We start from the raw sequence: 17,967 nt of genomic DNA on the forward strand, positions 1-17,967 counted from the left end.
TTTACTGCAATGCGCTTTACATGGGGCTGCCCTTGAAAACCACTCAGAAGTTATAACTGGTCCAGAATGCAGTGGCATGCACAGTATTGGGTGTTCATAGGTTCACCCACGTTACACCTTTATTGCATAAGCTGCACTGGCTCCCAGTTTCCTTCCAAGTGTAATTCAAGGTGCTGGTTATCATCTTTAAAGCTCTACATGGCACAGGACCTGGTTATTTGAGGGACCACCTCTCCCTAGAATATCTGCTGGTCCCACTAGATTGGATAGGGAAGGCATGCTCCAGATGCCTTCCCTGAAATCCTGCCACCTAAGTGGGACCTCAGAAGCACGCCTTTTCTGCGGCTGCCCCTTCCTTATGGAATACCTTCCCTTGGCGATTTGGCAGGCCCCCTTTTAGACTTTCAGAAAGCCATCAAGACCTGACTTTTTACCAAGGTGCTGGGATAGAATAGAATGGAATAGAAAGAATGGAATGAGGGTAATTGGAGCTTGCTGAGGGACATCCTAAGGGGATGATTAAGGTGCAGGATTTTTGTTTCTGTTTGATCATTTTACTGTTTTATGGTTATGTTTCATACTTACTGGTTTCACTGCTGTTGTGAGCCACCCAGAGTTGTTTAAGATGGGCAGACATACGAATCTTTTAAATAAATACATTTTAAAAAATGTTTTGGAAGTGGGTAAAGAGGGCTATACAAGGAGCCTGCAACAAAGTTAGCTGAATTAAGAATAAAAGTGAAGGAACACTGGAAGATATATTTTAGAGATGTATATTGGAATCATACAGACTAGAATCGAAACAAATACTAAGTAGTATATCCAAAAAAAAAAGGGAAAGATAGCAAGAGTCAATTAAAAAAAAAACCCAAGCAAAAAAAAAAAAATAGAACGCTAACTAAGAAAAAAGATAGAAAGCCTTAGCTGCTTTTAGGTAAGACATGTTACTGCAGCAGAAATTAGCTTGACTTGGGCCTAAAACTACTGAAAATACTGAAAATCCATAAGCTGGCAATTGAAAACAAAATGAAATTTTTTTTAGATAGGCATCCTTAGGACTGTAGACTAAACAGGTTTAAATGAGGATTATATGTAGTGCCTTAGACCTATAATTACGCTGTGGGCAAAAGGTATCAGGTGGCAAAATAAGATTCTAAACATGGAATGCATAAATGTAGAGTGTTCAGTCCCAAAGAGAGTGAGAGATTTTTAGAACAGGGGGATTTACTTGAAAAGGGAAATGTTAGAAAGATACTAGGCAAACCTAAATATTTTAATCATTACTGTCAAGCATTAGTAAATTCTGACATTGTTTCACGGTGGTTAAGAAAGGATGGATCACTTTCATTTAAAGCATTCACTCCAAGTTTTCCATAATAAAAACTAGCAGTTTACTTGTAAGAATTAAAATCAACGTTACAGTTCTTTGAAAAAGTACTCGTTCTCCCTTGGATTTTCTGAATTTTTGCATATCTGTGCCACTGAATATTATTGAGTTTAATGTGGGTCCTAGTAATATATAGAGGGAATGAGTGGAGAAATAACACCAATATTTGATATTTGTTTCATTTATTTCATAAACTAAGTCATCCATCATACAGTGTGAAAAAATAACCTAGGAATATAAGTAATCTTAGGTTAAAAGTAATCTAATTGCTGTTTAGAGTCAGACAACTGAATAGGTATAATACAGACAATAAATAAAACAATCTCCCCCTTAGGTTCAGAAACCTGTCTCACCACCTTCAGCTGTAATAACTAAAAACAACATTTACTGTAATTTGTGATCAGTATCTCACATCACTATGTAGGAATTTTTGCCCATTTCTCATACAGAAGGATAGGAAGCAGTGGAATATCTCTCTTTAAGGATCATTATCTATAGAAATGCTTGCAAATAATTTTACCTATAGAGTTATTTAATAATCACTAACACGGTTTTGTCATCATACCAACAGATTTTATTTGAACTGATGGAAGTTGGAGCACATAAAAGTTATTTTCTTGACACAGCAACACACGCTTTAGAATAAAAGAGTACATACCCTGTTCACTGCTTTCTGTTGGGGATTCTTCATGTCGGAGAAAAAATTTCACTTCCTCTCTACAGGGTCCCCACTTTTGTAGATGGTCATACATCATGTGATCAAAGGGTATGTGTCGTTCTGTATACAGCATCAAATGTCACTCATTAGAGCAATTCATTGACAATTTATTTAAAATATGGGTAAGCAAGTATATAAAATGTGATATAACAGTTTTATTTTTCTATCACCCCCCAAAAAAACTCAAAATTATAATATTCTAGGGTTCCAAAGGATAACCTAGTTCTTTCTTCCTCTCAATTCCAGAGTAACCTTTTTGAAAATCGTCAAGAACTGAAATTATACAACCTCTAATACTCAAAATAATGACAGTAGTGCTGAACTGGACTGTAGTTTGCACAAGAAAAGTCTTTCATATGAACGACTCATTTCCATATTTATATTTTTATATTTATTATTTATTTGTTAGATTTATAGCCCACCTTTTCATTCAGGAGCTCAAGGTGGTGTGCACAGCACTCTCTCATCCAGTTTTTCCCCACTACAAGTATCCTGTGAGATAGGATGGGGTAAGAGGGAATAACTAGCCTGCAGTCATCCAATGACCTTCTGCACATCATAATCACTTTTCTCTTTCTCAATCCAATACATTAGAAAAAAAACAATGAAGGACTAGCACCCCAATGTTGGTATCGCTTCCAACACTTTAACAACTACACCATAGCGGATCTCATATTTTGCAACCAAACTGATTATAAATAGGGCTTTAGTTACTCTAGAAACAATTACACTCAAACAATTTGTAAGCCACATCTCACACAGCCCATCATCCTAACACAAAAGCCAACGAGGCGATGTTACACCTCTATTTTACTATCTGACAAAACAAGCCATTGATGAAAATATGAAATAATACCAAGCAAAGCAATGACTTAAAAGAATGTCACTATCTATTATATGCATCCCCCAAGCACGATTTTCTATTCATTGCATACCTAAATAGGAAGTCCTCTTACAGTCATGTTTCCCAAACATCATTAAAATATGCTAAAATATTGGTAAGAAGTTATAATAAAATCAAAGTTTATTCCAGCACAAGAAATAATTATTCTTTCTGTATCAAAACAAATTATATTTTTCAGAGACAATATTTAAACTCTTCAGGCATAACTGTTTTTATACTACATAATAACTGCTAGTAATTATTCTGACCTTCTAATCTAGTCTTTATCTCCCATTAAACTATGGCTTATAGATAGTTTGGCACTATCTTACCATGTTAAAAACTAATCAAATCCTGCATTTAGTAAGAGTTCTAAAAATAATGTGAAACTGAATCCAGAATCCTGGTTAAGCAGGAGAACAAGTAACTACTGAATCTAGTTAATGTTGATGCCAATCTATGCTTAAGTGCAATTAAAAGTAACAAAAGGATTTGATTTGGGAAAGAGTATGTAATAGGCTGATTTCAGTCTCTTAAAAGATGCTATTCATTACATTTATCTTCCAAGTGTTTCAATATGTCTACACATGCATTGGTGCTAAATTCCTAAATATTTTCATTTGATTTGTTCTTCACCAGTTTTTTGGGATCATGACAGTTTACTTGTATTCCCACTGCTAGTGCTACTTTATGATAATTAGGGTGAGGATTTCTGTGACCTAAAAATGTTAGAAATGTGCAAGCATTTATGACCTTAAAATATTTAAATATGACCAATTAAACCAAAAATATGACCTTTAAAGCAAAAATATGCCTTTAGAATTTTTCTGAAATTAGCACCCAGTTTTTCAAAATCTGTGCTTACACACACACACACACACACAGACACAAATTAAAAGGTTTATTCTTCTTCACTTCCTATGCAGAAGTGCCAGTATTGAAGGAATCAAATGAACATTTTGAGAGTAAAATGGTCATCCCTGGATTAGTTTTCATTAACAGCAGAATTGCATTGGATGACCACGTGCATCTTGAGGTTATCAAACTCAAAACTCCTTCTGTTGTCCACCAGTATGTTCTTGTATCTGGAGAAACTCCGTTCGACATCACAAGAGGTTATAGGAACAAATTTGAAAAAAGCAGACTCACCTGGAGAAAATTCTGGCTCGAAGTCTTCAAATTTTGCTTCGAGTCCATTTAGAACATTACTTATTTTGCAAAGTGTTGAATAACCCAGATTAGATTGCAGCACTCTTTGCTGTTTATCGCTAATTTTTTCAGCCACTTTCCGCTTTGCTTGCTTTAAATCACTCTGTTTGTTTTACAATGTTCACTGCATCACTAAGTTCCATTCCTACAGTTTCAAGGCAGGTGATTGCTCTTGATAATCCACTGAAGTTAGATCCTATAATATGCTAAGTTTCCAGCCAAGGTTTCAGAAAAGGAATCTTCCACAATCTTGATGAAGGAAGATTCACAACAGTCGAATTCTTTAACTATCCGCTGCAAGGAAGCATAATCTCTGAAATAGTACATAGCCGCATCCAGCCAAGTCCCCCAACGTGTCACAACAGGTTGGAGAGGGAGAGACAAAGTAGGAGCAATTTCTTTGAACTTCTGTACTCAAAGTGGAGCTTTAATGAACACTTTTCCCCCCATTTGAAATTATCTTATCTTGTTGTTGTTTATTCGTTTAGTCGCTTCCGACTCTTCGTGACTTCATGGACCAGCCCACGCCAGAGCTTCCTGTCGGTCATCAACACCCCCAGCTCCCCCAGGGACGAGTCCGTCACCTCTAGAATATCATCTATCCATCTTGCCCTTGGTCGGCCCCTCTTCCTTTTGCCTTCCACTCTCCCTAGCATCAGCATCTTCTCCAGGGTGTCCTGTCTTCTCATTATGTGGCCAAAGTATTTCAGTTTGGCCTTTAATATCATTCCCTCAAGTGAGCAGTCTGGCTTTATTTCCTGGAGGATGGACTGGTTTGATCTTCTTGCAGTCCAAGGCACTCTCAGAATTTTCCTCCAACACCACAGTTCAAAAGCATCAATCTTCCTTCTCTCAGCCTTCCTTATGGTCCAGCTCTCGCAGCCATATGTTACTACGGGGAACACCATTGCTTTAACTATGCGGGCCTTTGTTGTCAATGTGATGTCTCTGCTCTTAACTATTTTATTGAGATTTGTCATTGCTCTTCTCCCAAGGATTAAGCGTCTTCTGATTTCCTGACTGCAGTCAGCATCTGCAGTAATCTTCGCACCTAGGAATACAAAGTCTTTCACTGCTTCTACATTTTCTCCATCTGTTTGCCAGTTATCAATCAAGCTGGTTGCCATAATCTTGGCTTTTTTGAGGTTTAGCTGCAAGCCAGCTTTTGCACTTTCTTCTTTCACCTGCATCATAAGGCTCCTCAGTTCCTCTTCGCTTTCAGCCATCAAAGTGGTATCATCTGCATATCTGAGATTGTTAACGTTTCTTCCAGCGATTTTAACTCCAGCCTTGGATTCCTCAAGCCCAGCATGTCGCATGATGTGTTCTGCGTACAAGTTGAATAGGTAGGGTGAGAGTATACAGCCCTGCCGTACTCCTTTCCCAATCTTAAACCAGTCCGTTGTTCCGTGGTCTGTTCTTACTGTTGCGACTTGGTCGTTATACAGATTCTTCAGGAGGCATACAAGATGACTTGGTATCCCCATACCACTAAGAACTTGTAGATAACTACCTTATCTACATCAGGATAATTGCTTCGAATCTCTTCGGCCACTCTGTGTAAACCATGTTCAAGGCATGTGATATGGATCGTTTTTGGATGAAGAAGTTTAAGTCCCTTGGCTGCTTTAGTCATGTATGGAGCAGCACCTGTTACAAAGAAAAGGATATTTCCCCTTTTTACACCATCCGGCCAGAGCAGTTTCACAGAATCGTCAAAGAGCATAGCAATAATGGCATTGTTTACTTTTTGTAGAGTTTCACATGTTAGAAGAAATACTTCACCAGGCTTGTCACATTTCAGAGTGCCAGTAACAACACTGGCTACATATCTTCCATTTACATCACTCGTTTCATCTATTGAAACCCATTATCTTCTTGTTGTCAACAGCAGATCTTCTTTTTCCTAACACACCTTCATAGCAGGCAGAGACGTAATTTTTCCTTAGAGTTGATTCATTTGGAATCGGGTGACTGGTGTACTTCTCCAAAAAATGCCTGAGGCTACCACTACCTAATTTCCTTAAGGGAATATCTGAAGTAACCATCATTGTACAGAGATCCTTACAAAATTCTGACTGGGTATTTGAGGAACCTGCAGTTGAAGAAGCAGCTCTCTCGAAAAGGAGACGTTGCCTGTTCTCAGTGAAGGTAAATCTCGCTAAACAACTCTTGTGTTTCATGGTGTCACAATGCCGTTGAATATTAAAAGGCTTTTGGGCCGATACCTTAACTTCACACAATTTACAAAACAAAGTATCACCATCGCTACTGAAAATCTGCTCCCAAGTTCTTGAACAAGACGCCGTAATTTCACACTCGCTGAACATCTACTTTTAGGCATGTTGAAATCAGACTGCAGCTCTCACGTGACTCCACCACCTCGAACACAAACAGAGCCCTGAGTTGGAGAGCAAATAAGAAAAAAAATAGGCAAATTCTCACCTTTTTTTTCAGGCCAGGTCAAGGGAGAAGCCTTTGTTCCCATCTCTCTCTCTCTCTCTCTCACACACACACACACACCTCTCCCCTGAGTTGGGGAGTGAATAAGAAAAATAATAATTAAAAAAAAAACAGGCAAATTCTCACTTTCTTTGCTGGCTTGAACTTGCTGGCTTATCAGGAGGGTCGCCAATGACCAAAATATGGCATTTGTCACAAAATTAAGCAGAAATATGACGTAACACCTTTAAAAAGTCGAAATATTACTTTTCAGGCAAAATAAAAAGCATCTAATACTCACCAGATTACTCTAAAACATGTTTTAACTTACTTATAAATTCAAATAAAGGTTCCAGAAAAAATATGACATGTCATAGAAATCCTCGTCCTAATGATAATTAAGATAATCATGTGATCTTTTTTACTTTTTACCAAGATCAAGCAGGCAGAAACCTCTTCCATTCAGAATATCTCATCAGAATTCTATTAAGAACTATAGGTTTAAGGTTAAATATGCACATTTAGTTCAGGTTCATGTTAAAGGCATGCCATCGTCACAAGATTGAACACACTTCTTCCAGTGAAAATTTAGCGACAACGAGGTAACTAGTGGGGTTCCACTGTGGGGAATACTGTGGGGTTCCACTGTCTCTTATGGAGCTTAACATTTACATGGAACAGCTAGGGGAAGTCATCTGGAGCTCTGGGCTCCTGCATTATCTATTTTTCTATCTATCCATCAAACGCAAACTTACACCTCTGTTGACCATATTCTGCTCTCAGGACAGCTATAAACTCTGGAATTAGAAGTAATTTAGAAAAAAGCTTCAGTAGCCTCTGTGGAATCAGAAGTAGCAGAAATGCCTTTACCTGGCTGCTGCAGCCTTAGTCATAACAAAACTGGACTACTGTAATGTGCTCAAAGTAGTGCTGCATTTAAGAAGCTATAGAAACTTCACCTGTGGTTGTTTTAGTTCTTCTCAGGCTAGATAGTCAGATCCTGTTTATCAGCTGCATGAGTTCTCAATTTTGGAGCTAAATTGGAAGTGCAGACCTTTAATGAAGGCAAAGTTCCCCCAAAATTGGATCCAGGTACTGGTTAAAAGTTCTGCAAAACCCACGTGAGCATGTGGTTTAAGATAACCTCTTGCAGTCATACTCAACTTGCTTCCATGATCAGTCAGGCATCACTAAGACAGAAGCCTCAAAACTGGTCCTACCCAAGGGAATGCTGTTCGGAGTGATATATGGTTGCACCCCCGATTGTTTCTTTCAAGCAGCTTTTAAAAAGGTATCTGTTCTCCCTACCTCTTAACCAAAAGCTTTGTGGTATTTCCTGTAGATTAATTTACTTCTTAGACTTTTTATATTGCTAACTACACAATGGATATTTTGAAACTCTCCTTCTTCAAAATGGATTTAAATATGTTAATTCTATTTAGTGAGTATAAATACATATATGACTTTGTATTTGATGTTCAACTCTATTGTTTTATGCTGTAATTCATTATAGTAAAGGTATATTCTTTTAAAATGTTACTGAAAACCATGCAACTGCTGGTTGATGAATGATAAACCTGGCATAATGCAGCATAGAGAAATTGCTCAGAATGCCAACATATCACTTACCATTTCCACGCCACACTTCAGAAAGATGACAACTACCTTCACCAGGCTCTTTGCAAAATTCCACCACATCTCGGCAGGTTGTTTCAGGAGTAATTGGCACTTCAGTCAAAATCTGCTCATTATTGCTCAGGAACACAGTCAATATCATCTGAAAAACAGGAAGCCACTATACTGTATACAGCAAACATTTAAAGTCATACAGGGTCTGATCTGCATAATCTGGTGCACTGTCCTGAGACAATGGTTTTTTAAACTACAGAACAAGGAGCCTTTATAAAATTAAGCAAATGTTCACTGAAAAATGAAATAAAGAATAAAGGTATGCCCAAAGATCAACAGAGTTAATAGAAGAAATTACAACTCCCATCTGTTGTCAAATAGTCATGTTCTGGCAATGTTTTATATCTAGGTTCAGATAATTCATGGTTAAAGTGTGACCGGAAAGAACCAATAGATTATACTCATAGACTGGCAATCAGAGTGCAAGTCAGCAAAAACAGTACACATCTGGTTTTCAATCAAATGCTAATTTAAGCAGTGCATACCATTTCATCAAGAAGCCTTAATAAGGATATAGTTTTTACTATAGCTTGTTGTTAAATTCCAGTAAATGAGACCTTAGATAAATGTGGTTGGATCCATAGAATGAGTGGAACAAATCCATTCCTTAGCACTCATCCAGTAATATATTTTTTAGATTTTTTATCCACCTTTATTATTTTTATAAATAGCCATTATAAACAAACAAATAAACAAACAGTTATCTGTAACCACTAATAAAAGAACACTGGTTTCAGAGGGAGCTTGGGGTTATTCCTGAGGCTCTGGTGCATGATTTGGCTGAGGCCTTAGTTGCAGCCTGGAATGAGCAGGAATGTGTGGTCTCTCTGTGATTCTGGATCCTGTAGAGGATTCACAGCAGGGATCCGGAAAATGAAACAATACGAGAAATGCCTAGGGCATTGCTGGAGGAAGAGGAGGGACCAGGGCCCTCTTGGATAAATGGGGTGGGGCAGGTGAACCCTTGCAGGATTGCTGTGAAGACTATTCTAGGCGTCTATTGGATAAAGTTGCTTGACTTCATTTGAAGTTGGACTCTGGCTGGGCAGATCCAGTGGACATGCCTGAGGCACATCCTAGCTTGGTTATCTGGGAGGAGCCCAAGCTGGTCAATCCTGAGGAAGTGGACAGCACTTTGGAAGGCTAAAGGGGTAGGGATCTCTCAGATCTTAGGTGGGAGGCTGTTCCAAAGGGCTGGGGAGGCCACTGAGAAGGCACGCCTCTGAAGTCCCATCAGATGACAACATTTAAGGGAGGGGACCTGAGTGTGCCCACCCTATGTGGAAAACTTAATATGAAATAGATATGTGGAAATAAAAGAAATGCATACTGAATAAACCATAATTATCTAGGATTGTCTTAATAGCAAATATAAATATAAATAATGTCATGGTTTAGTACAATTTATTAGGAGAGTGTCTCTGTAACAAAGCATCTGGCACGGTATCATAGTACTCCAAATAATTCTGAAATTTTATATTCATACACGGAGTACATGCAGTTTCCACTGGAAAAGAAATCCTAATACATAAAGCACAAGCAGTTTTCCCACTGCAAAGTACATGCAGCAGAATCCTGCAAACAGACCATTTAAATCCCAAGCACAAATACTTCCCCAATTAAAAGCAAGACTTTATTTGCAATTAGGGTTTAGGTATTTATAGTGACCATATGCCAATGGGGTATGGTTTGAAAAGCAAGCCTTCATGATTGGTACACAATGGGAACTACATGTGTCACAGCCATCTGAGCTTGCTTTTAAATGGTATTTAATTGCTACGAGCGATTTAAAGTATAAGTAATACAAAATGTGAAGAAACCCCCCCCCCCATGATTTGTACAAATGATAGAACTTCTCTAGATTTCAGTTCATGTTTCTTCTTTAATATTCTATGGTAATGTTTTTTCAGGGGAGAAGGCCCCTCCAAGTAGCACAAGAGATTCTTTATTAATTAAAGGAAATCTTCATGTCAGGTTTGACCAGAGCAAGCTGAGATTTTGTCAAAATGATAAAATATGTTGTGACATCACAATGCAAGCTCTGCTCCTTATATACTTGGATGCAATATCACAACAAATCACCAAGGGCAGAATTTGTATATTATGTCACAATACAAATTTTGGAGGCATTTCAAAAACCTGTCTCAAACATAATTCTCACAATCTATAACCTCTCAAGCCAACACTGGCCACCAGCCACATACTGTGTCCTAAGTGACTCATTGCTGTCATTTGTCAGTCTCAGGCAGACAGCAAAGTTAAAGGTTTATTTATACATTTGTTGGCTCACAAATTGTACCAACTGGAATAGAGAGCAATGGTTTACCACTATCTTCATACAAGATGTTTTCTGACTTCCCAATGTAGCCTACATTCCCCATTCAAGTACCACCAGGCCTGGCATTCCTTAGCATCTGAGATTTGCCAAGGTCAGTTAGTTGTTGCCACATCTCACAGTATCAAAGTTTGTTTATTTATTTTAAAAGATTTCTATAACCACCCATATTGCAACCACAACCCTGGGTGACTCAAAAACAATAAAAACAGCAACTGCCCCCCCCCAAATCAAAACAAAAACTCAAGAAAAGCCCAATAAAAGTTATGGTGCCCCAAGGCAGCACTGTCCCACATACCCACATACTGTCTAGCTGGGCTCCAGACTCATTCTATCCCAATGCTTGTGGGAAGAGCCAGCTCTTCAAAGCCTTCTGGAACGCAAGGAGGTGGAGAGGGGGTGCTGGATCTTTGGGGGAAGGGTGTTCCACAAGGCATGGGCTACTATGAAAAAGGCACACTTCCTAAGTCCTACTAGATGAGATCATTTAAGGGAAGGGACCTGCAGCACACCCACCCTATCTGACCTCAGAGAGAAGCAATCCTGCAAAAAACCTGGTTCCATGCCTTTTAGAGCTTTAAAGGTGGTAATCAGAACCTTGAATTGTACCCAGAAAGAAACTGGAAGCCAGTGCAGCTCACACAGCACTGGTGTAATATAAGTAAACCATGGGGCACAACACCACATTCTGGATAGTCTTCAAGGAGTGCCAGTTGTAATTTCTGGATAGTTTTCAAAGGCAGCCCCATGTACAGTGAATTATCATAATCCAACCAGGAAATGACCAGGGTGTGAATGACTGTGAGCAAGGTGCTCCCAATCCAGGAATGGGTGCTACACAAAATGGATCTGTGCAAAGGACTCCTAGCCATGGCTTCCACTTGCTCCTTAAGCAGGACCCATGAGACCAGGAGGGCCCCCAAGTTGCACATTGGGGGAGTGCTATCCTAACAAGAGTAAAAGATGACATGTCAGGAGGAGGACCCAGAAGGACCAAAAACCCAGAGCCAGTCCATCTTTCTGGGGTCGAGTTGAAGCCAGTTCCTCCCCATCCAGACCCTTACAGCCTCAGGCACTGTGCCAACACTGGGCTATCATCACTTAGCCAGCTAGGGTGAAGATGTTTAGCTGGGTTTAATCAGCATATTGATAATATTGCCCGCTGTGCCAAAGGATGACCTCTCCCAGCAATCTCATGTAGATATTAAAGAAGAAGAGTGAAAGACTTAATCCCTAAAGCACCCCACATCAATCTATCCCCCCTCCAACACTGACTGGAACTGGCCACAGAACAAAACAGTGCCCCCCACTCCCAGCACCTGGAGCAGATTCAGAAGGATATCACAGTCATTGGTATCAAAAGCCACTAAGAGGGCCAGGAGGACAGGACAAATGCACCACCCTCATCCTCCACAGACGGCAACCGACGCTGTTTCAGTGCTGTTGAAAACCTGACCCTGATTGAAAAGAATCCAGATAGGTTCATATTGTATACAGAAGCTTAATAGAATGTATTATTATAAAGCTATGAAATTTATTATTATGAATGGAGTTATGTGTGTAAATCAAATAAGCACACCGAGCTTACTGCCTCAGTTCCAAATCTGCAATGATTTCATTTTAAATGCTAGATTAGGCTTTTAATTCTACTGAGATAAATTTATTCCGTGAAGTCCTTGGTGCTCTCTGAGCTTGGTTGTTTGCTTGCAGACGTTTCATTACCTGACTATCACTGATGATGTCACCTAGTCAGGTAATGAAATGTTTGCAAGCAAACAACCAAGCTCAGAGAGCACCAAGGATTCTTACAGTTCAACCCTGAGCTACATATATTCTCTTCTATTGGAATGATGGTTATTCTTCTACAATTTTGCCTTATTCTGTTGAAGCAGTAGCATAGAACAGAATTGTACCCTTAGGATCAATAGCTGCATTCACACATTAAACCAAAATCAAACAAGCTACATTACAGTCACAGTATTCATACTGAGTCAATAAAATGTTATTTTGTTGTTTTTGTTGTTTGCTTTTATTTCTCAAATTTTTGCTACTGCCCATCTCCCCCCCAAGAGGGACTCTGAGCGGTTAAAATCTGTTAGCAGCACAAGGCATCATCAAGCACATATTAACATAACCCTTTTTTAAAGATGTGCCATTTCATTCTATTTGGGTAAAACTGTAGCCATTGGAAATGAAGAAGAGGCAGAAAGTAGTCTTGGTGATATTTTCCTTGAAGAATCAAGAACTGACAATACCTTTATTTATTTATTTTATCACATTTTTATCACCGCCCATCTCCCCCCCAAAGGAGGGACTCTGGGCAGTTATTTGCTTCAGAAGGAAATACATTATCTCAATTAGCCTCCAAATAAGAAAAAGGCAACAGAAACCCAAATCCAGAGAACAATCTTTACAATGTCCTATTATCAAAAAAGTACATTACAACCAAGCTGACAAAATGTAAGATAACACATTCTGAAGCTCAACTATTTTAAAAGTGTTATAAGAAGATGAATACAACTTAGTTAAATCTTAACAAATTTCTTTACCTATTACAACAGGAGACATTTCATATAATTCTTGCTTCCTACGAAATGGTAAAACAAGGGATTTTTACTTCTGGTCACAAGAACTGTTTGTGATCAATTAGGTCTGCTACTTGGAAAAGTATGATTCAATAAAATTATATTCTGATAATGCATACAACCCATTTAACTCCAGTCTCTTTTCCTTGCAGCGACTGCAGTCTTCCTCAAAGAGAGGAAGAGGTAACTAGGGGTGTCTAGTTGCAATATAGAGATTCAAGCTTACAAAATCTATGCAGAGGAGAATATGAACTGCAAATAATAAATGAAGAACAACTGCACAAAGCAGTGATCATGTAACATGCCCTCAAGGATATTTTATAAGTGATATGAAGAGTGGCTTTCACCTTGAAATGTGTCATGAGATTATAATAAAACTTTTAGGCAGACATTTATACTGACTGAGTATTCAAGACAATTTAAATGTATTATTTAATCTACAGATTCAGGAAATGCAAAAGCTGTTTAACTGTTGTTAGTAAAAATAGCCTAAGGCATGACTTTGTAAATTACCACTGCAAGGTCAAACCATGGAAACTAACCTTCTAAATCTCTCTGACTGTACAATAGCCTCTTGTTCACTGCAAAACAGTGCATTATTTTTCCAACTGACAAATATTTGTCAGAGTTAAAAAAAACTAGTAATGGTTTTGCATCTTTATTCTTTGTAAAGTACCAGGGGGCTATCAGAAAAGTATTATACAGGTGCCAAGGCCACCAGAGAATTCTCCAGATCTACATCATTTAAATGCAATAAATGAAGGATCCTAAATAGCAGAAAAATGAATTTTCTTCATATTTAGTCACAGATATTAAGTACAGTAATAAAGCAACCCCCCCATTTTAAGAAACAGCAGCAAAAAACCTGTTTTTACAAGCAGAATGCTTTTAAATACAGGTTATTATAAATATGAAAGGCATGTAGAAATTTATGCTGCTTTTAAAAATCTCCACTGCCCTTATTAATATTTGTAACATAATTTTTAACTTGTAAGATAATATCTACAAAACAGCGTGACTGTAACAATATTCTAAAATGTTATATAAAAGAATTCAAGCACAAAATGTAAGCATGCAAGTGAAAACAAAAACATATACAAACACAGTAAACTTCTACAGATCAAGACATTACTGTGTCTGTAGTACATCATAATTGCAAGATAACACCTTAAAAATTGTTCTAAAAGCATCACAATAATGGAAAACAAGAAAGTTGTTTACATTCTCACCTTTTTTTTCATTATTTTGTTTACTTTTCTATTTCTCAGATTTATGCTGTTCTTGCCAAGTTGCCAACCTTTCTCTTCTGATATGTTTAGGAGGCTTTGAAGAATCATCCTTAAAGTGTTCCTCATGTGTAAAATTTAATTTTAAAAAATAAGAATACACAGTGAAAACTAAAATCTAAAATAGTTTTTGTGCACAGGCTGCAGTGAGAATCTACTTAAATGGGTATCCTCTGGATGCCTAGTAAATGAATACAAGAGATAATGACGTGTAAAGATAAGCCAGGCTAGTGAAACAAGACAGAGCCTAGTGACAGCAGATACTGTGGATTGGGTTTCACCTAATTAGGTAAGTTTACAAGAAGAATTCATTTGATCAAGTGTGTAGTATTAACCACTGCCTCAGTTTAGGAAATGCAGGTCCTAACAATGAGAGAATTTAACGTGGTTATTGAATTAAACAGAAAAAAAAAGAGGTTTTATTACATATAATACATACATACAACCTCTGGCTATATATTCCAAGATTCCATCATTCCACACTGATGAGAAAAAAAGTAACAATGATAAGCATTTATACAAAGATCAGGAAATCTCAGATAATTTGCATTTGTCTGTTAAGTTTCATTCAGCCCACTTCTCTAATTTACAAAGTTTATTTTGCATTTTATTTTTGCCTTTTAGGTATTAGCTATTTCATCCAAATTTTAGCATCTGCAAATTTGATGTACAATCCATTCACCTCATCATTCATGTGATTAATAAGGTTGTTGAAGAACACAGAGCCCTAGACTTTGGTACCTCACTTGATGCTCTTCTCCAGTTAAATGTATAAGCATTGACAAATGCTCTTCTAATATACTTTTTGCTTTCATTATATATACATCTAATTGTTATGCCTTCTAGCCCCCATTTATTAGTTTGCTGGAGTTCTCTTTGTTGCTGAAATCAAGATGTATTACATCTATAGCATTCCCACAATCTGCTAAGAAACTTATTCGATCAAAAAGTGAGATTTGATTACTCTGACAAGACTTCTCCTTGACAAATCCATTCTAATAATTACCATACTGATCCTTAACTATTCTGAAAACAATTGGATTAAGACCTGTTTTAGAAACTTGCCAAGTCCTGATGTCAGATTGTTCTGTATTCTCAGGATCTTTTTTTTCTTTTATAAGATAGGAAAAACGTTTGCTGTCCTCCAGTTGTCTGACATTTCATCTATTCTCCAAAAATTCTAAAAATAATACATAATGGTTTGGACATCCCTCAACAAGCACCTTCACTACCACAGAATGTAATTCATCTGATTCTGATGATTTAAACTCATTTATAGTAAACAGACCAATCTCAGGCATCAATCTTGTCTTTTCATCCTAGACTTCTCAGCTACCCTGTGAAATATACATGTTCTTTTCAGAGAAGACTAAGCCAAAATAGGAGTTGAATAATTCCACCTCCTCTTAGTCATATGTTAGAATTTTACCATCTTTATTAAGCAAATGATCTGCTTTTCTCTTTTTTTAAATTCTGAATACATTGGAATCTTTCTACAGTTGTTAACATTTATCACAACTGTTAGTTCATTCTGGCTTTTCTGACACCATCTCTACTGTTCTGGGTTAGCTGTATGTATTCTTCCTTGGTGATTGTCCCTCTTTCCCCCTCCTGTTATGTAATGTTATGGATTTCAGATTTTCACTGAGTTTCGTGCAGCTGCACAAGCTTCTCCTGCTACCTTCCATTTTTTCCTCATTGGCATTGTTTTCAGTTGTGCTTTTAATGTTTATTAAAATATAGCAAGTTTTTATTAGTTTTTACAATTTCAATTTATAGCGCTGCTCCAACTCAAAATCTACTCTGGGTGGCACAGAATTAAAACCAGTACAATACCTAAAGAAAGCAAACAAAATAAACAGTCTCTGTCTCTTTATCATCAGTCATACAATTGTCTCCCCGAAACAAGTCCCCTCTTTCACTGAGTCAGAACTGCTGGTAGGTGCCAGACCTCACTGCTCAGCCAGTTGGGCACTTTAGGCTAGTCAGGGTATTGCAAAAGAAACTGTTGAAGAAGATGTGAGGTATGCAGGTACATACATTGTTTGCTGGTTCTCATATGAATTCAGTATCTAAGTGTTTTCAATGAATCAAATATTCTAGTCTACTCCTCCTGTACTGAAAGTAAAAAATAAGATACACCCTCCCAGATGCAGGTGGTTGTGATAAATAAGGACCACAGCAGACCTTTCAGAATCAGAAAATCACAGCAGAAAATTGGATGAACTTTCAGTATGGCTGGAAGCATCCAGCTTTTTAGACAGTTATGTAGCTCCTAGGGAAAATGAGAGGCCTCTGGAATGGGAACGGGCTAAGAAGCATGAGGGGTGGGAAGCATTTGAGGATGATAACTGTTATGTAGCCTGAAAGAGCAACATGTCAGTGAAGGCATGAACTGAGTTATAAGCAAACTCAATCATGAAAAAAAGACCAGGCCCGCTGTCATGCTGTAGTTAAGACAGCAAGAAAGACATTGTTCTAAGGTGGAATTTCTCCTCTCTGTTTCACCATCTGACTGTGAATGATGGGCAGAAGAATGGTACAGCTAATAAATGAAATAAGGCAGGGGTCAATAACCTTCTTCCACATAGGAGGCAGAAGCTGCTTTGTCCTCCATTTTCCAGGCAGGCCCAGACCCTGGGCTCATCTATGTGCCTCACTCACTGGAGAGAAGGGAAATGGGGTGCACAGAGACTGAGGAGGAGGAAACGGGAGAGATTGCTGCCTCCTGCTTGGCCTCACCACTTCATTCAAGACGCATGCTGAGAGTGGCTGCCACCATTTCCTCCTCCTCCTCTTTCTCCACTTCACAGCTTGCTTTCACTGGGCAGGAGACTTGTTGCTTTGCCCGTGCCAAGGCAGCTGGTGAATCCATTGCCAAAATGGCTGCCCTTCTTTTTTAGGATTGCTGCAGGCCAGGTGGATATAATATTTATTTTGGCGACTATGCACCATGGGCCAGAGGTTGCCAACCCCTGAAATAAATCTGCTAAAATCTGCCATTAACTGTAGTTCTCCATGAGAAATGAGATGACTGAGCAAGCCTTGGTTCTGAACACTCAAACTCTTGAGATTCATTTAATGACTGATAGAAGCAATGGTTCAAGCCATTTCTATTACTTTCAAATCAGCATGTTAGCAAGTCAGATTAAAAGAAAAATATTTGTTCTGAGTCCAAATGACAACTATTGTGCTAATGATTAAAACTATCAATGTAATTAGAACTCAAAACTTGTAATCATGGAGAAGGCAATTTTAAAGACAGTATTTTCATAAATTACTATTACTGCTAAAATCCTGATTTTTCTATCATGAACTAAAAATACGCAGTATAAAAATTCTCAGTTTCCTCTGGTATATAAAACACATCTACTGGGCAGTTACTCAGTACTAAACGAGCTTTTACAGAACATTTTTAAATTACTTATTCATA

General features: G+C 38.0%; 1 protein-coding gene across 5 annotated transcripts in view; it reads right to left on the reverse strand.

The window, feature by feature from the left end:
• The window catches only part of PPP1R13B (protein phosphatase 1 regulatory subunit 13B), a 69,185-nt gene that overhangs the window by 40,159 nt on the left and 11,059 nt on the right, over positions 1-17,967 (reverse strand). For 4 of the 5 annotated variants that reach the window (XM_063290385.1, XM_063290383.1, XM_063290384.1 and 1 more), the window contains exons 2-3: positions 8,269-8,416; positions 2,046-2,165 (exon numbers count right to left, since the gene is read on the reverse strand). In XM_063290385.1, coding sequence (XP_063146455.1) covers positions 2,046-2,165; positions 8,269-8,416 — 268 coding nt within the window. Of the gene's footprint in view, positions 1-2,045; positions 2,166-2,527; positions 2,598-8,268; positions 8,417-17,967 lie in introns of those variants that run through there. The other variant, XM_063290386.1, reaches the window with a different exon arrangement.

This window comes from Candoia aspera, chromosome 1, assembly GCF_035149785.1.
Source record: "Candoia aspera isolate rCanAsp1 chromosome 1, rCanAsp1.hap2, whole genome shotgun sequence".
NCBI lineage: Eukaryota > Metazoa > Chordata > Lepidosauria > Squamata > Boidae > Candoia > Candoia aspera.